At 39.2% G+C, this 22,798-nt stretch overlaps 1 protein-coding gene across 4 annotated transcripts in view; it reads left to right on the top strand.

Annotated features, from left to right (window-relative positions):
- Positions 1–2,491: 2,491 nt before the first annotated feature.
- The window catches only part of LOC107725540 (transcription factor SOX-5-like), a 79,854-nt gene continuing 59,547 nt past the window's right edge, over positions 2,492–22,798 (top strand). For all 4 annotated transcript variants that reach the window (XM_016534818.1, XM_016534817.1, XM_016534819.1 and 1 more), the window contains exons 1-3: positions 2,492–2,679; positions 11,729–11,927; positions 18,081–18,309. In XM_016534818.1, coding sequence (XP_016390304.1) covers positions 2,642–2,679; positions 11,729–11,927; positions 18,081–18,309 — 466 coding nt within the window. In that variant the 5' untranslated portion in view covers positions 2,492–2,641. The remainder of the gene's footprint in view (positions 2,680–11,728; positions 11,928–18,080; positions 18,310–22,798) is intronic.

Genomic DNA, 22,798 nt, shown 5'->3' with positions numbered 1-22,798 from the left:
ATATATTACATAGCCTATATACACACACAGAGAGAGAAAAAACACTGTTATTTGTATTTATCAGGGCCATACAAGTCTACAGTCCTAGCAGAGGTCAGGCCAGGTCGGTGTGTCTTGAACATTGTCATGCTGCTAACAATTTCCTCAGTGATCAACAGGAAAATGCACAAATAATGTTACCACAATGCTCTAACTACATTATTACAGTTTGTGCTGGAGAGGTCAGGGCACAGTGCTATTCTGAGTTCACTAACTTACTCAATAAATTGGATTACATACCAAACATTATATGATTTTTTCATTCTTATCGTAAATTAAATACCATACAAAGAGATTGTTTGTTGTAAATATTACCATGACTGCAGGAGACATATAAAGGAAATATGATTAATATTTACATGCATGTGTGTACAAGTTCACAAACGTACACTAAGGCCCAATCCCAATTCTACCCCTTAGCCCTTCCCCTTTCCCCTACCCCTCCGTTTCGCGCGTTCACGTGAAGGGGTAGGGGTATCTCAATTCTCTTTTGGTTGGAGGGGTAGGGGTAGGGGAAGGGCCAGACAGCCCTTCAAACGAAGATTTTTCGGGACCACACTTCAAACGAAGGGGTATGAATTATCTCAGCGTAAACCGGCTTCAGCGGCAACATGGCTGCCCGAGCGAACAAAAAGACACATAAATGTAAGCATTTTTGGCATTAATAAAGATTTTAACGAAAAGTAATCATTTGTTTTACGTTACGTTCAATCGTGAGTTCATATTTATGGTCATGTTACTCAAAGAAATGTTTGCAAAAAATCGCTAAAGTTTGCTAACGCCACAACATATTTTCATGTCTGATCAGGGCCACTGTAACCACTGTAGACATTGAGGGGGGCTAGTCCCCCCAATAATTAGAAATCGCTAAACCCTTTTCTCAAATATTGCCAATAAGAGAGAGAGAGAGAGAGAGAGAGAGAGAGATGAAAGTTGCGTTTATGCGCGTCTGTGCATTTCTCTTTATAGAGTGAGTTTACTTCAAAAACAGCGATTTTATCCTCTCATTGCTGGAAAATATAATGTAGCGATTCAGTATTTAAACTCTTATTAATAAAAGTCGTGGGGCAGCGTTGACAATTTTCTTTTCTCCTGGATGTGTGAGCTGCGCGATCTCCGATATATATATATGTGTGTGTGTCAGTAAGCAGTGCATATAGAATGATAATTAAAGGCTCTAATGCACACCAGCACACCAGTATAGGTGTGTGTATTGTAGGAGCTAGACGACGTATGATGACGTGTGACGGCATAGTAGTGGTGTCCCAATTCTTAGGGGAATATTTTCACCCCTACCCCTTGACACTCTGTTTCAAGGGACAAGGGGAAGGGGAGGGGGTATAAAATAGAATTGGGATTGGGCCTAAATGTGTCTGCAGTATGTTCAGAAGGTGGACAGCAGTGTGTGTGTGTATGTGTGAGGAGGCTGAGAAAGACTGACACTCTGTTTAAAGTTCAGCGTTAAAGTCTTGCTGCTGTATTTCAATCTGTCAGACGTGCTTTCCTCCGTTTAGAAGAATAGTTCGTTCTCTCTCTGTCTATCTCTCTCTCTCCCCTTCTCTCTTTCTCTGTAATAAAGAGTGACAGGGGCCGTGTGTTAATTACACTATGAAAACACAAAGCATAGAGCTCGCTTGAAAACTCAGACGTATTTGTATGTGGTTGATGTACACATGCTTTTTTTGTCATTCATCTCAATTTGATGAAATTCAATCTAAAAGAGGTTTGCTGGTCCATGCCTGTTCAATAATATTTTTTTTCTTACATCTTTTTTTAGTTTTTGCATTTAGTTTTTACTTTTTTGGTTTTATGTGTGTTTGTTTGTTTAGATTTTGTTCTGTTTTGTTCTTGTTTGATGTTTGAGTAAAAAAAGTTGTCAAACTTATGAATGACGTGACCATTTTATGTGGCTTAACTGAGTAGTGTGTGTGTGTGTGCGTGCACTTAGTTATACTTTTAAAACAAAACAAGTAATTTTGCCAGCCTGGTTTCAGACATCTGGGGACATCTTAAAATGGAAAATGATTCATAAATTTGGCAAATGCATTTTTTTTTTCCTAAAACTGAAATGTTCCTTTTATGCTTAGGGATTGTCTGTAGTAATTAATATTATCTTTATGTAAAAACAATAGAAGCCTATGATACTGAACATAAAGATAAGCAAAGTGTGTGTGTGTGTGTGTGTGTGTGTGTGTTTGATCATAAGTGTGTGCGTTTGATCAGAAACACAACAGAGGGACACTGTGGCTGAAGGAAGGGGGCAGTGCTGCTGCATGTGTGTGTATGTGTGTGTGTGTGAGTGTGAAGCTGCGCTCAGCGCTACACCATGTCATGCTCTGGCCCTTTAAGAGGCGATCTAGCAGCATAGAGCCATAGAGAGGGGTGGAGAGAGAGAGAGAGAGAGGGGAGGGAGTGCGAGTTCGGCGTTTGAGAGTGTGTGTGCAGCGGAGAGAAACAGAAACAGTCTTTGGTTTTGCGAGAGGTTAGAGGAGCACCAAGCAGCGTGTGCGTGTATGTGTGTGTGTGTTCTCGGAGGTCCCCGGGTGTCGGACGCGAATGTTATCGTGGAAGGACTCCTGCATCTCAGACCCCTTGTTTCAGCATGCTTACTGAGCCTGAGCTTCCTCAGGAGTTTAACAGGTACGTTCACACACTCGTGCACGAGACGCTCACTTTTCCAAGCCGTGCCGGGAGGAGGAGAACGAGGGACAGGCAGATGAGCAGGAGAGAGTGTGTGTGTGTGTTAGTCTAAGAAACAGACTTTGTTAGTTTGTTTGGCATGTTTGAGGCTGGCTGTGTGTGAATGTGTCTGCGGTTTAGAAAAGAGAAGAAAGTTCAGTGTGACTGCGAGATGTGTGTGTTTTCTACTGTTTTCTCTGTGAGCATGGGACGCTGGGACTGTCTTCTCTATATCCTACTTTGAAACAAAGTTGTAAATGTCTCTAGTGTTTTTGTCTAACAGGTTACATGCTGTCGATGTGTGTGTGTTTTTCTATCGCCCTATAAATACACACACAGATATATATATATATATGTATGTGAGTGTGAGTGTTAGATGGTGTTTGATAAGGGTCGGTGCTCTCCCGTCAGTGTTTCCCTGGCGCAACCTCTCTTTTTTTTGCTCATGTTTCACTTCAGGGTAACACGATTGGCAACTAAAACACAGAGCATTTCACTTCTGTACGACTTTCTTGCTTCACAAAGCCTTTTTTCCCATTTGTCTGTGTTGTTTTAATCTTGTTTATGTTGTTTTGGTGTTTTATTGTGGCCAGATGTCTGCATTGGCCTTCTGTTGTGGTGGTCCGAGGTGGGAAATGTTCTCACCTACTTTAATATGTCAACAAAAGTGGCTTTGCTGCTGAATAAAGAGGGTTTGACTTTAAAGCTCCATAGGGAAGATTACACATAATACTCGTTTTTAATGCAAGCTTCACCCCGATACACACACACGTTTTTTTTATTGCATTAGAGCACTGCACTGTTTTACCAGATGAAACTAATCTTTTGTTCAGCGATAAACTCTGGGGTTTTATCCCTGAATTAAGAACAAATTTATACGTCAGGAAAATGTGTTTTTAATAAATCATCACGCTCTATCTGGGGGGAGGGCGAGGAGGGGGGCAGAAAAAGATAACTATGAGGAATTAAACATTTAAAGGATTACATAGGAAAGCAGAATGTATAGTGATAAATGCAGGGATTACAATGACTTAGAAGAAAAGGATGGTTAAACTCTACTTTCCAGTAATGCTGGCTGTCAGTGGTTAAAGAGCATGAAACGGAGTGTGTGTGTATGTGTGTGAGGATGGGAGCGAAAGCGCAGTGTTTGTCCGTGTAGAGTGTATGTGTGTGTGTCTCTTCTGTCCTGATGCTGAATGTTTTTGAAAAACCGTAAGTCTGCTTTTATTCTTAATTAGTGCATAGAAAAAGTTTTACTGACATGAAGCAAGGAAATAATGAGACCTATAAAAAATGAAATTATAATGTCTGATGGTGATACAAAGTAATTTATAATTGTTGTTTGTATGTTGACATCGTAGATCACTCATCTGATGAATGATTAAATTAAAAAAGATTCACTTAAATTTAATTTTGTTTTCATTTTAAAATTAGCACACTGTAAAGTGCAAGAGATTTTGTTAAAAAATGTGATAGTAAGAAAATTGACTTTTGATTAATTTATTAAGAACATTTCCTGTTTGGTGTAGTTTATTTTATATATTTGACATCTACAAATACAGAACTATGAAGTGTTTTTCAAATCATCTGTACTACAAAACAGTAGTAGATAATTATACGAAATGTTGCTTTGCTTAAAATATTTGTTAAATCTTCATCCTAAATATTTTAAATATATAATAATATAATAATTCTAATTAATAATAATAATAATATAAATATTAAAATATTGTATATTATTATTATTATTGTTATTCGTATTATTGGAGTGGTGATTTGGGTGAGTTTAGCTTTATTGGAGGAGCACAGAGGAGATTCTATGGCCAAACTGTCACATTCCTCAAAGAGAGAGAGAGACAGCGATTGAGTGAGGGAGGGGGAAAGGGGACTTTAACACTTCTCCATTTGTCTCCCTCCTTTAATGGATGGTTGTGTTACATCTCACTCTCTCTCTCGCTCTTTCTCTGTCTGTCTGTCTGTCTCTGGGTCAGTCAATTCTTCCTGGTAAAGATGCACAGAAAACAGTTTGTTCACCACTAAGCATGTGTGATTGAACTAGCTGGTGACAAATGTGGCTGATGCGTTTCAATTTTTGTTTCCTCTGCGTCAAAGAGAAAACCGATTAAACCACCAAGCCTGCCTTTACCTCCGTCACATTAACACATACTACTTGCAAGCTGCTTTATAGCATACGCAAAGTGTGGCATTATTTAGTTGAAGGAGTGTTTATGTACTTGGATATAGAGACAAAATTGTCCCCAGAAGTGAGAAAATCTTCCTTTGGAGAACATTCAGAGACCTTGTCATTTGAAAAAAAAAAAAGATGAGTAAAGAATGTGGTTTTTAATATGTATATACTAAAAATGCAAATGGTTAAGGTTGGAGTTAAGCTATAGTGTTTATAATTAGCTTTATATAAACACAATTGAAGTCTGTGGTTGAGGGACTATATTAAGACTCTATATTCAGGGGACCAAATGACTGTTGTGGTGACCAGGTAGTCCCTTAAGAAAAACAGCTTAGTAAACATAATAAATATTGTCTAAATATAAATTTAGAAAGGGTTATATCGGGTTTAGGGGAAAGAAAATATCTTGGCTTTGTAGAAAAAAAGTCAACGGAAAGTCTCCATAGTGATAGAAAAACAAACATTTGTGTGTGTGTGTGTGTGTGTTCTGTCTGATTGATGGAGGTTCTGGATCTTCTCTCTGGGTCATTCATTGCAGACTGGCTCCATTGTGTAGTCCGTGTTATGAGCACTCGCAGCGGCTTGATAACCGTGTCTCCATGAAAAAAAGGAGGGTCAGCAGAGAAGAATGCTGAAGTGTTTCCTCCTCCCCCTTCAGAAGTCTTCCCAGACCTCCCCTGTGCGATCAGCTGACCATTGGGACGTCTGCTAAGACTGAGGGGAACTGAGTCCTTTTTAGGTTAAAGTCTTATTTATCAAGTCCGAGAGGATAATAACACAAAACAGTATGACGACAGGTCAGAGGTGACGGCCTAGACAATTGCATCATGGGAAGGATAATAAAAATCAATAGACTGCTTAGCAAAATGCTGCTTTTTTTCTATCCAGTCCCTCAAGCTGTATAATAACGGCTCTGTACTTGCAGGTAAAGGAGGAGTCTGGGTGGAAGACTGTGTTGCATATGCCTGTTACACCCAATTTGTTGTTGTACAGGCCTGTATGAATGGAGTAAATTATACCAGCACCCGTTTTCACAGCCGCCCGGGGCTTCTGGGAGCAAATCACGATGGTTAAGCATTTGACAGGGGCTTCATATTCACAGACATTCACACACACTAAAAGAAGACAAGCAGAGGCTGAGAAAGCTTTCATAGAAGTTTCAAGTGTGTGTGTAATATGTAAAATGTCACTAGAAACATGAGTCAGTCCAGAGAAATAAATAATTAGAGATGAGAGATGACAGGAAACTATGCAGACAGATGAAGTGATGATTAAAATACTGGCAACCCCCCCACCCCTCTGTATGTGTATGAGTGTGTGTGTGTGTGTGTTGATGCAGCAGTTGCCTTGGTGCTGTGGGCACAGCGTTCACTGGTGCCTTGTGTCCACCCAGCGGCAAACACACACCATTGCTTATTATGCGTTTGTGTGTGCGAGCGGGCTTGTTTTCACTTTGCTCATATGACTTTTGATTTTGTGTGCGTGTGACTTCACCTCCATGTCTAAACAGTAATGGCTGACAGTGACATTAGGCTCTGTGTTCTTGCCTTTTGTGGTGACGCTGGACAGGAAATTGGGGTGGCCCTGCAGCCCTCACGACAGAGGGAAAAACAGAGACGGCATTGTGTTTTCTCTAAGTACGTGTGTGAATAATGTGTGTATTTAGAGACACGTACACTTGTGTGAAATTATTATTCACCAACTTTAAGGGAGGGGGGTAGACTTTTTAAAGAAGTTTCTATGAGTGATTTTTCAAGGAAAATCTTTTTAGCACAATTAGCTAGCCATCAGCTATCTTAAAGACATTGTAAACAAATCTGAAAAAGTTTTTTGTGAGAGATTAGTGATGTGTAAATCTAAATAAAGTACTCAAATTTTTTTATTTTTTTTTTACAAATTCCAGTAATTTTCTGCTACTATTTAGTGCTGCAGTGTTACTAAAATGGTTTGTACGTTAATAAAACATTTTCACTTCTTTTCTTATTTTTTAGCATTGGTGCATGGAAACTTGATCTTTATACTATGTTTTGGTAAATTAACCCCCCACATAAAAATCCAAGTGCCATCACAGCAGCAGCGAACGCTGTGATTAGTGATTACAGCGTGAACGATGAAGAGCCCTCACAAGTTTGCACTACAGATGAATTTACTTCAGCGGAGTCGCTCTCTCTGACTCTCTCTTCGCTTCCGCTCCTCTGCCGGCCGCTCCATTCCCACAGAGAGAAAAATTGAGAGAGCTATAAATAGCTGTAAAGTAATATACTTAAAAGACTGTTCAAAACAGAGAGAGTCGGGCACAAATGGTTGATTGTGCAAAAGGGGGACGTCCTGACGGGACTATCTGCGACTTTATCGTCCTGGGAACAGAAGATAAAGAGTAGAGAGAGGGATGAGCACTTCTCCTAATGTCTGAGTGGATTGTGAGGTATTCTCGGTTTCCTACCGAAGGCATCGCTGTTGTTATCTGTGCTGAACGGGCTGATTGTCTGAACTTTTGGACACACTTCGTTTCATTCCCACACTCTGATAACAAAGAAGAGCTGACCTCCCTAATCAGATAATCATATTACACAGGAATTTACCTTCACCATGTGTAATGATGTTTTTATATTTTTTAAGGGAGCATAATGCATCAGAAAATTTTTTTTGTGAGAAATGTCTAAATATGCTTTAGAGATATATGGCACTGTTTGTGTTGATTTACTTCAGATATTCCCCACAAGTGAGCTACTGTAAATCTGACAAAACCTTACTTGGGGAATTTCCGGGGATGTCGTTAAAAATAAAAATAAATATTTTGTTAATGTGTATATATATTGTAATTTTATTCTAAAGTTTTATTCAAAGGCAACAGTGTTGCATAAAATAATGCTAATTAATATTATTAGCATTATATAAAAACAACAAAATGTGTCTATCTTGACTTTTTCAACCACGCTCTGTGTATCTGAATGCTTTTTATCGTAGGTATGCGGGCAACATCCGCAAAGCATCATCATGCAAGTTTTTCCGTGGGCCGCACATCCGAGTGTGTGCGTATGTGACACGTTTAGCCTCTAAATTATGTCCTGTCATTAGAGGCACTTCTGGAGTGTTAACCACTGCTGATGGTGATTAGGTAAAGCTCCTAGATTCAGTATTTAAAGTGCAGCTCCACTCCGCTGTTTAATGGACCCTGTATTTTGGACGATTAGCGTCTGCAGAGAAATGTACATGTGATATGAGAGGGACTTAGGAGAGCGCTCAATCTAAGCTCAAAGGGGAAGTGTGCCTTTAATCTGGGCTTAATGCACGCAGTCTGTGGGAGGGGGCAGAGCGGCGCACCAGTGGGGTGGCCATTAGCTTTTAACGATTAGCCGTGAAAGTTAGCCTCTAGACCTGCAGTTCAACTGCGATGGGACGGGGTGTGAATGCTGAAGTTTCTGAAATATACAAAAAAGTGATGGCAATTTCTTTGATAATACACCCCGAACTGGAAAATACTGCTGTTTGGAGATTATACTGCCATCATTTGTGTTCCTACATAAGTGTGTGTTTAGTCACCTCACCCGTATCTGCACATTCGGCTTTGATATTTGAGGCTGTTTATGAATAACATAATTCTTTGCCTTGTGAAAATAAAAGCCAATAAAGTTATTAATCCACCAGATAATGAGTGAAGACCGCTGTTAAAGTTTACAATGCAAATAAGCAGACATGACTAGCCTGTAAGGAAGTCTTAGCTTCAGAGACCATTCTTTGTGCGTCTGTGTTGTGTTAGCGAGTGTGTGTGTGTGTGTGTGTGTCAGTGGACAGGGTCTGTGTGTTTGGCAGGCCGGCCTTTATTGGAACCACAGAAGGATGGAGTGAAATTATGCTAATGGCTGCTAATTATGACCTTGGAGACCAGCTTTTCTGCCAATTTATCTGCTTAATAAAACCCTCTCTTTTTTTAATCCCAACATCTCGACAAGCTTTAAATGTTTCATGTAGACTCTCCACCACGACAGGTCTGCCAACTTTAAATGAAATAGTGGCTATAACCTGCTCACCCAGAGAGCGGAATTGTATAGTAATTATACTTCAAAGGCTCGCAGGAAAATAGACATTTTATTACTCAAGAGGAGCTGTGAAAAGCTTCTGTCAGTGGGCCGGCAAGGAAGTAGGGAAGAAAGAGGCAAAAGGAAGAATGCGTGAGACAGGGAAAAAGCGGAAAAGAGATGCAGACGTGTCTAAAGGTACGCACAGATATGAATGACGGAGGTATATTTATTTTAAAAAATGCACTCACCTGAGTAATTTTTGTGAGAAATATTGCCTTGAGAATGTCCAATTCCACTAAATGATTGCGGTTCCATTAACGATTCTTTTTGTCACTTTTTTGGAAGTTTTTTTAATTATATACTGAACAAACATTATTTTTGTTTTCCTATTTTAATTTTTACAAATGTTTTTTTATTTAATACAAATCTGTTCTAAATTTGTCTCTTTAACTACTAGCTTTCCAGCTATTCATTATGCTGATTTAAGTTTCACGAGCCTTAACTAAACAGTTATTAAACGCCAGTTCTCGGGTTCGAGTTGGATGTGACAAGCAATTTGCTGGTTCCAATAAGAACTGGTTCTCGATTGCCTATGAGGGTTGTGTGTGTCTTTGTTGGTCCTGATGTGTGTTTTGGGGGTTGGTGTGTTAGAGAAAGCGGCACAGAGGTGTGTGTGTGTGTGTGTGTCGAAGTGAAACAAAAGGGCCCACTGTGTGTGAGTGTCTGGAGGTAGAGTAAACACAGTGCTGGTGGAGGGGCAGACAGGTCGTGCGGCTCTGACGGCCCAAGTGCAGTTTATACAGCTGCACTGACTGCTTTTACTGCCCCAGTGTGAACCAGCATAAAGCCAAGGTACCCCACACACACACGTTCACATTCATACAGCTAAATTAACGCAGATATAGTGACTAATACAACTGTACGTATTACACACCTGCGTTAGTGTTTGTTATGACAGAGCAGTTGCTGTCAGGCTCTAGCTGTATGACATCTGCATCATAGTTTATCATTTAACTCTTCATTCCATCTCATCTATACAGTTAGTCGAAGCATGTCTTCATTGTTTCTGTAGCCGCCAGCCTTGGGTTTGATTGAGGTGAGTCTTATTCATCCCGTCCAGACGGTTAGAAACGTTATATGATGTTTGTCTTTACAGCTAATCTAAACCAAATAAGCAGTAAATGAGAGAAAGAGAAACCTTAGCAGCGCTCAGGAGCTCCGCCAGATGTGGCGTCTGAGTCAGACCAGGGCTATGAGAATACCATACAGTTCAGCACACGCAACCTGGACTGTACCGAGACTGCGGATGCTAGTTGATGAAAGATAATCGAGGTTAAAAAGTAACCTCTCTATTGCACTGACTTCGTGCTGTATATTAGACAAATTTTTCTACCTCTGAGCATAAAATATATTAAGTAATTGTGAGATAAAGGGTAAAAAAAAGAAATAAAGTTGTAAAGTGTAACAGTGAGCTATAAAGTCAGTTATAAAATCACATTTGAGCAGTTGCGGGATATGAAGTGACATTATGAGATATGAAATCGCAATTATGAGATTTAAACTTGCATTGTGAAAAAAGTTGCAATTACAGGAAACAAAGTAGCAATAACATCACAATTGTGAGAAAGTCATTATTATGGGAAAGTCACAATTGTGAGCGTGATATTGAAAGATAAAGTAATGAGTCAAAGTTATGAGTCATAAAATTATGAGTCGTAATTGTAATTCTAAGAGTCCAAATTGTGAGACTTAAAAAATAAAACAAACTGTGAAATATAAAGTTGCCATTGCAATAGTCGCAATTATGAAATACACTGTAAAGTCACAATACTGAAAAATAAAATTACACTTGTGAGATATAAAATCATTTATGAAAAATAAATCATTCATCATTTACAATTATGAGGAATAGTCACAATTGTGAGTTGAAATTACGCAAAATCAATGTGTATGTAGTATATATTTTAATAATTATTATATATAGTATATTGAATGGGCTTCCATAACTTTGCTTATAAAACAGCTTCTGGGGGAAAGCAAAGTTACTACAACACTGCAATCAAATAAAATTTGTTTGCCAATTCTTTTAGTTACAGAGTAGGAGCAAATAAAAGTACTTCTCTCCATCTCCCTTTATCCTTGTCTGTCTTTTTCTCTTAAAAGAGTGGTACTTATTCCCCAGGGCCATAGTAACACTAGCCTCAAGGCTGAGAAGCGTCTATGAAAGCACTTAGGCAATGCCGTAAGCCAGATGAAATCTTATTACGAGAGCATATTCATTTTTCCTTCCCGTGCATTGTGGGGGAGAGAGTTCATTTAATAAATGCTTTTTCTTCCTGATGGTATCAGAGGAACACGGACCGTCATCAAGGCCTATTTTCTCTGGCATTGTCAACACCATATACACTGTCATTAACATCTACTGTGGCACACACGCTCACGCACACACCATTGTCTGTCTGTGTTCTTGGCTAACGTGATATTTGATGTGTGCTGGGCCGTCTGCACTTTTCTTTAATGGGCCGCTCGAGTCTTTACATCAAACAGGCTGGCTAAACACATTGTGTGCGGTGCTGCTACAGTAAATGGCTCTGTGATAGTGTAGGTGGGACGTCTCTTTGATGGAGGGATGGATGTGGACAAAGCTACGGCGTTGATGGCTGTCATTATGCGAGTAGTGTGTGTCAGGTGTGTGTGTGTGAAATGCTCCTGTATATGTCACTCACAATTAAACAACAGCCACATCTCTGTCATGTCTTTCCTGAATGCCTCAGTCACTTTTCCTTTCTCATTTTTCCAGGATGTCTTCCAAGCGACCAGCCTCTCCATATGGGGGAACAGATGGAGAGGTAGTCATGGCGACGAGCAGACAGCGATTGGAGGATGAAGAGGTTGACGGACATGCTGTCATTCACTTGCCCCTGAGTACGTACTGCAGAAAAGTGTCCCCGCGATCTCCGCGACTGCTCGACAGCCCCCCAACACTACACGCGAACATGGTAGGTCTCTACGCTCAGAACTCTCTCATTCGATTGGACGAGGTCAGCCCCTCCCACTTGGTTAATATGCATTTGTTTGACTCCTCCTTCTTAGAATAAACCACTCCCATTGTCTCTCTCTCACTTACACTTTTGGCATGGAAATGCCCATCACGCTTCGATGATGTCATAGGCAGATGCAGCGAGACAGGACGTCTATTTGAATGTGGCCAAAATGACTCATAAGCTTGGCTGTTCATTTGTCATTTTGGAGTGTGAGTTCATGATGGGTCATTGTAGTCATGAAGGATATAGACTGTATCAGACTTTCAAAGCTGTAAGATGAAATATAAGCGAGATGGACCCTGTGACCCCAAAGCGTAATCCTCACGTTAACACGCACCTGAGCTCTAGTATCTCTTCAGTGACCTTTCGCCCAACTCTGCTATCTCTTCCTCTCCATAAACACAGGCTTCAGGAATCAATTTGGCTGTAAAACAATGAATCAGTACTTAAGGAACTTAACGGTAAGCTAATTCTGCAATTAACTGTGATTACAGTGCACGCTGGACTCTGCCGTTTTGGAACCGTTTCCTACAATAAACCAAAGTCCTCGAGCTTTCTCACTCAAGCGTCTCCGTTTTCACTTTATACACTCAGCTTGCAGTGCGGTGTGTTTGTTTATGACTGTCGGTTCTCGCATATTAGTGCCTTAAAGTACTAATATGCTCCATTTACGTTCTTAAAAATAAAGGTTCCAAAAGGAGGTTTTCTCAGCGATGCTGTAGAACACTTTTAGTTTCCCCCAAGAACCTTGCAGTAATTTTTTTTTTAAATGGGTTAATAATCTGAAGCACCGTTTTTCACTATAAAGAACCTTTTATTCAATGGAAGGTTCCATGAATGTTAAAGGCTCTTTATGGAACCAGATGCCAATAAAGAACCTTTATTTTTAAGAGTGTATGGGAAGGTAATGCACAAAGATGTAGCCTACCTTTTGAGGGTCCTGCCTTGGTGACGAACTAATTTTGCATTTTGCAGAAAGTTTAGATTTGACAGAGATTTGCATTTGGCTGTTGTAGATGATGATGTCAGTTCAGTAATACAAATAATAAAGCTGCACATGAAACCAAACGAATGTTTATTATACAATGGATTGTTATTCTTATTAATCATAACGTGAATATGTATCAGCAGCAGTGCAGTGCTTGTAATTGTTGTGTTATCTGAAAGACTAGACCGCTGTCTCTGTCTCTCGCGCTGACATGACAGACGTGGCATGAAAAAACACGCGCGCTGTATTTGATGTGGATTAATAAAGCGTATCCGTCTCGAGCACGGGCGGATTTTGGGGAAAGCAGGCTGGCATGTGTGAGACATTAAGTTTCCCTGAGCCGATCCGCGCTGACTGGCAGAAGAGTTGAGTGAGAGAGAGATTTACACGAGTGGGGACTCGGAGGGGCTTTGTCACGGCAATTGTATAAAGTGATAGGGAAGTGTAAATCAACTCGGCGAGTCCCTGGGTAGCGTGCAGCGGAAGATTACCGCTTTATCTTGTCGTTGTAAATTAACATAGCAGCGGCGCACACGCGCTTCAGATTCCGCTGACCTCTTCATCCTGAGAGAGAGAGAGAAAGAGAGGTGCGTTTGTGATGATGGGGTCAGCGGGGCTGAAGCGCGCACAACCTGCTACAATAGAAGTCGGTGCGCGTCCCCGGCGGTCTGTAAACTGCTGCCAGTTTTTTACAGGCGGGAAGTAGAGGGCTTTGAAACCGAAAGGTGGGAAGAGCTTTACACGCGGGTGATAATAGCGAGGTGTTAATTACTCTCCCTTTTGTCCGGTTAATGAGGAGAGGCATTAAGGGAAGACGTGTGTTTCACGTTAAGATTTGTTCTTAGATGCGTCAAATGCAGCCTTTTAATGTCAAAAACAACAGAATATCCTTTAACCTGACTCCTGTACAGTGTTTATAAAAGATTGCTTTTGTAAAAATCTAAACGTTTTCATAAATGTAATTTTCCCCAAAACACCATTAAAAGCTAATTTAATTTGTTGATATATTTCTAGCTTATTATATTTTTATTTAATATTTTAAATACTTTAATACTTTATTTTCAATTATTTTTAAATATTTTAAAGGTTTTTATATTCATTTGGATTATAATAAAATAAATTATTTGAGTTTTATTGTCGATCCAAGCCCAGATATTTAAAGAGAGAAACCAACAAAACGGTCAGAGCAGTTAGTAAAACTAAACTCAAATTTTATAAAATTTTTTATGTGGAACATTTTGCTTCAGTGTCACAAATATTCATTTGCGTTCTTATATTTTTCATGTTTTTTTTCCAAACAAATATAATCTACAAATCTGACAATCCTTTGAAATTGTAGTGTCACACAAATCTAATTAATTAAAGTCTTTTTCTATGGCATAACCTCATGTAAATTCAGGGATGAGACAATGCAAGGTGTTTGAAAGTGTGTGAAGCGTTTGTAAATCTTCATCTGTGTGTGTGTGTGCATGCTCACGGCAGGATCAGGGCTGACAATAGCTCGGTTGAGCCAGGTTTAGAGGTGAGCGGATTGCGAACACACGGTAGAGATCAGCAACACGGGCTTAAGACAACAGACGAGGCGTCAGCACCGCAGGAGAGGAGAGATGTCCAACTCGAGCGTGTGTGCTTCAGCAGCGGGACTCTTGACAGTTTAACTGATAGCAAGCGTAGAGGTTAGTTTCCTAGCGCGTGGTGAACGCGAGCCAGAGAATCACACGGCCGTGCTTTGAGTCAGTCTCATTAGCTAGACGCTACCTGTGTCAGAATAATAACTGGATTTAAGTTAGCATATGGAAGCATGAGAGAGAAGGAACGAGAGAAACGCTCTGAGGGAAACAGGTTGGAATCCTGCGGAGTACAGGAAGAACAAACATAAAAAAAAGAAGGCGGCAGAAAAAAGGTGGCATTTGGAAGAAAGCTGGCATCTGTGCTGAAGGGAGAAGATGAGAGGAAAAAACTAGAGGGGGAAAGAAGGCATTTTGCTTTCTTGGCAAGAGTTGAAGTGTGTTTAAATGTGCTCCTGTCACACATGAGCTTAAGAGGACAAAAGTTGGTTAATTCTGTCGCCATGCTGCCGTGGTTCAGGGATGAAGAGAGGGTCGTGGAGAGAGGCGCAGTTTCAGCCTTTCCACGAAGAACTGACATCTGCACAACTAAAAGCAGAACCACCCACACCGCACAGAACGGCACATCAGAAATGCATATAAATACATATACTCAGCTTTGCACACTTATTCATACGCGGCGGAAAATCACGCGCGCACACGTAATCGACGGACAAAATAGGGGTACTTAACCTGAATATCAACCCTACTGTAGACCTGTTACTCACTGTGCCTTATATTTAAAGATGGGGGAAAGAAAGCAACACAAGCCATTAGCTCATCTGCTTCTTCATCTGTCCGAGACTTAGTGTCAAGGCCGAAGACATGAAAAAGTGAAGGAATACAGTTTCCTCCGCCGCCATCTCACCTTCTATTCGAATTGTTTTCTAGACATCTCTGGAGAAAGACGCGAGCTGCTGTTTGAAGTAAGCAGTGGATTAGATAGATTGGAAGTGACAGGTGTGACCGTGTTTTAAGATGCATGCCACACTAAAGCAGGCAGAGAGAAACGCCTGCCATTCTGCCACTCGCTCCCACTCTCTCCCTGGCTTTCTCTCTCTAGTCCTCCCCTCTTCTTTCTATCTTTCTTCTCTGTTAGTTCTTTAACAGCTAGTTGACAGTTTTGTTTGCGGATGACGGGGTGATCTCGCACCGCTTTGGTCATTTGTGACTAGTACAGAAGTCTCCTAATCCCAGTTCGACTGGCCTGACTGGAGCTGATGGGGACGAGAGGGATGAAACGAAGGGCTGTGTCTGGAAAAACGTGCCTTTTTGCAGGCAGATTACAGAAACGGGGGAAATCAGTATGCAAGCTGTCATATTTTCTGTGTATCATAAAAGCCTGTTAAGATCTTTTAAGCATGCCAGTCATCAGTCTGTTTGTGAATGAGTATCAACGTGAAATGTCTCTTAGTATGCGTTCGTAGCAAGTGTTTTCAGTTTAATTAGTTCTACAGTAATTATTATTATCATGATGATGATGATGGATTGTGACGAGTCAATCTGTGTGATATGTTGAGTGTAACTGGATATATGGAGTGTTGACAACCGTATGTACTAGATCTGAATATGATGTTTGTTTATTTATCTGTTTTGTGTGAAAGAAAGTGACTAATGTTATTACATGGCATGTAAATGACTAAAATAAGTTAAATGGCAACATTCAGTGTTGTCATTTAATAATTTTACTTAACATAAATAACTTTTATAAATATATATATATTTTTAAATGTAATAATTATCAAATAGTAGAAAAACACTAAAAGAAAAGAGTATATTAATAATTTTTTTAGTACTAGTACTGTAATAAAAACTACTAATAATCATTATTTTAAAAACTTGTTTCCATTGCATTTAAACTTTCCATGTTGTATATAATTAATTGTTTTGTAAATAGTAGCAGATATTGTTAAAAATAAATAGCGTATAATTGTCTGAGATTAAATAACTGTCAAAACATTTTAAAATGGTAAGACATTTAGTCATTTAATAATTTTATCACATAAAAATGAATGATTATAAATAAATAGTAGTAAAACACTGTTACAAAAGCACATTAATAAATGGCTAGTACTGAAAATAAATACATGATTATTATTATTATTTATGTATTTTGTAGCATTTAAACTATTTCCATGTTGTATATAATGAATTGTTTTGTTTGCGGGGCCAAGTCAGATCATCTAACAGTCTCACTTTACTGATAAAAATAAAATTGTATTTGCCACTATTCTGTCTTGTGAAAGTCTTGTGTAATTTGTGTCGCATTAAGCTTTAGTAAATGAACCATCTGCTGCTCTCTGTTCACTCTCTGAGTTAATGATTAAAAACAGATGTCATTATGAAAATCTAAGCGGGTAATAGACCTGCACAGGGAACTTGATCAATCTTGTGAACTTCAGTTTGGACTGAGGACATTTTGCTTTGCGTGACGGATGCAGGTGGCACGAAGTAGCTGATGTTGATTGTTGAGGTGTAAATCTGGTCACTGGATCCCAAACACGTCAGTGGGATTATGCTATTGTCTGATTGGCTGTGGCCGCCGTCAGTCACGCGGGTGGTAAGGTAGATAATAGATGTGGATTAACCAAAGATTAACCCTGATTAAAGGACTTGGACTGTTGACCTCGTCTCTAAATACCTGACTTGTTTTGTAATTAAACTTTATAAAGGAGATCCGGAGCTGGGCGAAAGTAATGTGGTATGTGTGTTTGTGTGTGATAATTCATCATCATAAATCTCCACATCTGTCATTGACCCATTTTACAGTGTGTGCATATACTTGCAGAAGCAAAAAACACCAATATTTAAAATTAATAAATTAATAATAAATGTATATACAGTATAAGCATTAGCGTTTTGTGCTGTTGCATTTATTAAAGTTTCACTTTCAGACAACCTAAAAAATATTATTTGTGTAGTAACATCTAAATGAACTGGTTTTATTCAAGTCAAAATGTTTTTGTTTAATATGACTATATTAGTTTATACAAATAAAAAAAAATTTTATGGTTTAGATTAGTTAGAAATAGCCCCTTAAGACAACCACTGCACAGTTTCCCTTTTTACAGTGTACAAGCCTAATTCTGAGCCGCATTACATAAGAAACCATAAGATGAGAACTGCTATATATTTGGACGTAAGATCAATGCATGAAACGCTGAAGATGGTGATTGATATCGCAGCTGTCAGAAAAATGTGGTTGAAAAACTTGGACGTTCTTGTGTGTTTGGAGCTGATTCAAAGTAGAAAAACTTCCCTTCTCAGAGAAAGAGACAGTTCCTGTGATGGTGAAACGAATGAAACTTTTCGCCGCTAATGATTTTGTCTAAAGAGACTTCAGACCGACAGAGGCAAAGAGAGAAAGAGAGACTTTCTACAATACAGATGGGCAGATGAGGATGAAAGTAAATCTAAACATGCCTCAACACTCAGGAACAGGACGAAATAATTAGTGAAGGCCTGTTTGTCGCTTTGTTTAACACCCTGCCTCTCTCTCCGTCTCTCTGTCAGGTTCAGGATGGCAGTAAAGGCCTGGCCCTGAGCCCCTACCCCCAGCACAACTCTTCTACCTCACCCAGTAAGCAGCAGCAGCAGGAGGAGGGGTCCATGCGGCCGGGGAGCGAGCCCAGCTCTGCTTCAGCTCTGGGCACCCCGGAGAGACGCAAGGGCAGCCTGGCCGACGTGGTCGACACGCTCAAACAGCGCAAGATGGAGGAACTCATCAAGAACGAGCCAGAGGGTGAGTGAGGGAGAATTGAATATGTGTTTTGACACACATCGTCACTTTTAACTCAAATTTGCAGCGTGTTTTCAAAGTCTTGAGAGCCGAACAACGATATAACCTGTTCACTAATAAACATGTCATGCCGTGGTCATTGTTTGCAAATTTTGAGTAATACAAAGTCATTTAATTTAGCATCTTTATCACAAGCTACATTTGATGCCTTGGAAAGGTTTATTTATTTAATTTTAACATTCATAGCGATTAATTTATAAATAATTTTGATAACTTTGAAAGAATTGTTCATATATATTTATTATGCTATCACAAGCTACTTTTAATGGCATGGAAAAAAATATTTATTTATTTATTAGAAAATTGTGTAAACATTTATCATTTAATTATTTATTTATTTATTTTAAAATTCATAGCAATTGATTTATAAATATGTTTGCTGTCATTGAATGAACTGTTAATATATATTTATTATGCTATCACAAGCTACTTTTAATGAAAAGGAAAAAATATTAATTAGAAAATGATGTAAAAATTATTTTTCGATCTATTTAATTAAATGCTTGATATTAAATATTTAGATTAAATTAAAGTCACTTTATATTTTTTGTGAATACAGTCATTTTATTTTAGCGCGAGCTGTTTAGCATTGTCACATCAGGCTTTTTTCCAGTCTAGAGAGTTTCTTTGATTATAGTGGAAGCTATCTAGCTTTGAGTTGTTGTTGTTCTGAAAAGTTGGAGACCAGCAGGTTTTAGGAGCCATTGGGCAGCCAGAACCAGTTTTTCTATGTGGAAACGGCACATGGAACAGGTCCAGATTGGGCATCGGCTCCGAAACCAGCACTGGCACCCTGTCGGTGGAAAAAGTTCACTGTATTAGATTTTCAGAAGACATTGGCACACGTGTGTCTTATTGTGATGAAATTACAATGTGAAACTGGTGTGAAGGATTTCATGGAGAGCATCTCCCATTCTGTCTGTCTTTCTTTCTCTCCCTGACTCACTCGCGCACACTCATTCTTTCTTCCATCTATCTATCTCCCATCCCATCATTCCTGACTAACAAATTCTGCTTAACGAGAGCTGTTGATAAAGTCAGACCTTTGTTTAAGCAGGCAGGGATCAGCTGTTCGGAGCCATTGTGTGCCACATTTTGCATATTCATTTCAGACTGATTACTGAGAGAACGGCTCTCAGCTCCTTCCACAGGATCTCTCTCTCTCTCTGTCTCTTACATCACACCACACTCACTCTGTAATTAGAGGCCAGTTCCTCATGAATAATCAGAACCTGCTCCCTATGTGAATTAGCCAGTGTGTGTGCAAATACACATGTGAACATACTGACGATGGATGGATGGATGAATATACACAGGTTTATAGATAGATAGATAGATAGATAGATAATGTGTGTATGTATTGTTTTCTTGCAGTGCACACTGAAGGTTATTTACAGCTGAACCTGCTGTCAACCATGTGAAGAATGCAGACAAACAAAGCTAGCATTCACTGTAGTATTTATATACAGCAGGGTTTAGTGTGCTCTGTTTTTTGAATGTATGGGTGTGTGGAGGTGTTTTACAACTGTTGCATTACTCCATGCTTTGTCCTAGGGTGAGGTCACACTAGATTTTGCTCCACTGACTTCCATTCATGCTCATGAAACAACATTTTGCTGCGCATACTAAAGTTAAGCAAATTCACATTTCACAAAGACTTTTGCCCTGGAAAGAATTTAAACATTACTGTTAATGTCTTGGCTGAGAAAACACACACACTTCAAAGCTGGAGGTTTGCGGTTTTATCTAGTGTGATCACTGCTTCACCCTGTAAAGCTCTAAACATGAAGAATCAGTTTTATTGAAGGCAATATTGTCCCAAACTGCCTGTTAGTTTGTTGATTTTGCTCCCATATGTGCTTATTTTTTGTTGTGTAAATGTTAACCAACTTGTTTATGAACATATTTAGAGTTGCCTGAAGATATTGTTGATCTGGAGAATTTTATTTTACTTTATGCTTTTTTATCTCTGATCTACTAGCCAAGGATGTGTAAGACTTTGTAAAAGACAGGCGTTGGAGTTTTTCTGGCACTGATTCTGCTCATTTGTGTGAGTATCCTCCTATTCTATGAAACCAAGCAGGATTTTGCTTCATTTACATTTGATTTTAATAGTTACGTCAGAGAAAATAGTTACATTGGAGAAAGCCACAAGGTCAAAGCAAGAGTCTGGCTGTGAAATTCAACAGCTGTCGTATACAGGAAGCCAGGAAAAATGTAAGACGACATATATAAGATACTTATAGAACTCTTGAGAACAAGACAGCAAGCAAGCAATAGAGTCCATTAGCAGGAGACTACAGTAGCGCATTATCTCTCTACTTTCTGTTCAAATAAAATGTGCAAACAAAAGAAGCCCCGGTCCCTCAAGAAGCACGGACACAGAGAAAAAGAAGCAGAAAAGAAAAGAGAAGAGAGAGAAATGAAGAGGGGGAGGTGGGCAGTGCATTGAGCCAGGGCTCTCATAGCCTGATAAAAATCCCTTTTCAACTCGCCTGTCCATTGTTTGCTTGTGTACTTCACAAAGACCATTAGCTGCAAACGGCAGGTTATGATGAAAAATTAATGAATGCTTTAATCATTATGAAAGGGCCGTATTATTACTGTTCCCTTTCTCTCTGTCTTTCTTGCCACCCTCCCTCTCTTTTTCACACGCTGCTTCTAGCCGGATCAATCACACGCTCGCATGTACATGCACATTCATGGAAAGTCGCTCGCGCGCTGGAAACGTAGCTCTGGCTTGTGAAGGGAAAGTAGAAAGGCGGGAGGAAAGGAAATGGGTCAGAAAACAGTAAGAGAAAAGCGAGAGGGGGGCGTATGCGTCTCGCTGCCCGTGTGAAATCGGGAGTGTGTTAGTCAGCGTGTTAGCGAGCCGTTTGCTCACCTGTCCCCCCTCGCTGCTCCACTTCCCCTCAGATAAACAGCCCGAGCTGAGTCGTTTGTTATGACCAGATACCAGCCAAACTTATACTGGGTCAGGCAAGAATGTGTGTGCGCATGTTTGACCAAGAGCAGAGCATTTGGCCTTATAAACGAGCGTCCGAGTCTGTCCCTAATCGACCGGCCGCAATGATACAGCACATCTAGACACAGTTTCCGCATGTACCTGTTACTGCGCAAACACATTTTTGCATTGCTGCAGGTGGGAAAACAGTTGGTCGACCGAAATGAATGGTTAATACCAATAGACAGTAGGGTGGCCTTATATAATAATATTTGACTAACTACAGTCAGAAATATTAATCTATAATTTATGATCATTATAACATTATAGATAATATATAGCATATAAGATTAACTCAATTTGGCTTTTAAATTAATTAAAAAATAATTCATTTAACATTAATTATTTAATTGAAAATATTTATTTAAAATATTTAATTAAAAAAACATTCAGTACTCTTTTGTAACATAAAAATTCTTTATTTAGATAATAATATTTCCATCTTCTTTACACACACACACACACACACACACACACGCACATATATATATATATATAATGCTGTATTGACTTCTAACTACAACCATTCAGGTGTTTTGTTCTCTTTTTTTGTTGCTTTACACAATGTTTATGCTAAATTTACCGAAACAAAAAATTACAATAGGCCATGTGTATTTATCTTTTGACAATGATCAGGCAGTTATTGGCTTGAAATGGTAAAATATTGTGCAACTGACCCATATGACCCATGTGTATCATTTAGTCACCTTTTTTCATTTCATGCCTCTTCTACTCATTTCTCTGTATGTGTGTAGCAATATATTTCAGAAGTGCAGCAAGAACAGCTTCCTGCAGCGTGAGTGTGGTGTGTCAGGCAGCAGCGTGCTGGAGTGTGTGTGTGTGTTATTAGCTTTAGTAATGGAAAGAGGGCAGGAGGGCTGTCGGGTTCAGAAGGGAGCGCAGTGTCTCTCTCAGAAGTCTGGACAGCAAACACACACACACACACAGAGCACTTCCTGTGTCATCCATCCACACACAAACACACATACTCTTAAAGACTAACTGCAATCAGACAGCTATACTGCAAATGAACTTCATCCTCATCATGAACTACTCCAAATCTTTGAGAAGCCTTCTTCTTCTCCTCTCATCAGTAACTCTCATCCAGAGTCCATAAAGTTATTTTTGCCATACCAGCCAATGACGGGTAAATTAAGAAAAATTTCCAGTCGTAAAAAAAAATATTTATAGACCGTGAAACTTTTGCATTTTGCTGTATGTATTTGTGTATGTGTCTGTGTGTATATATATATATATATGTATATGTATATGTATACATGTGTGTGTGTGTGTGTGTGTGTGTGTGTGGTAATGAAATTATATTTCCAACTATAACATTTTCTTATTTTTTTACCCAATATTTATCTATCCATCTCTACTATAATATAAAATTAAAAATACAATTACAAACAATGTAAAATAACTATG

Source organism: Sinocyclocheilus rhinocerous, unplaced genomic scaffold (assembly GCF_001515625.1).
Source record: "Sinocyclocheilus rhinocerous isolate Xijiao unplaced genomic scaffold, SAMN03320098_v1.1 scaffold153, whole genome shotgun sequence".
NCBI classification, from domain to species: domain Eukaryota; kingdom Metazoa; phylum Chordata; class Actinopteri; order Cypriniformes; family Cyprinidae; genus Sinocyclocheilus; species Sinocyclocheilus rhinocerous.
This window is presented reverse-complemented; position numbering and strand designations above follow the sequence as displayed.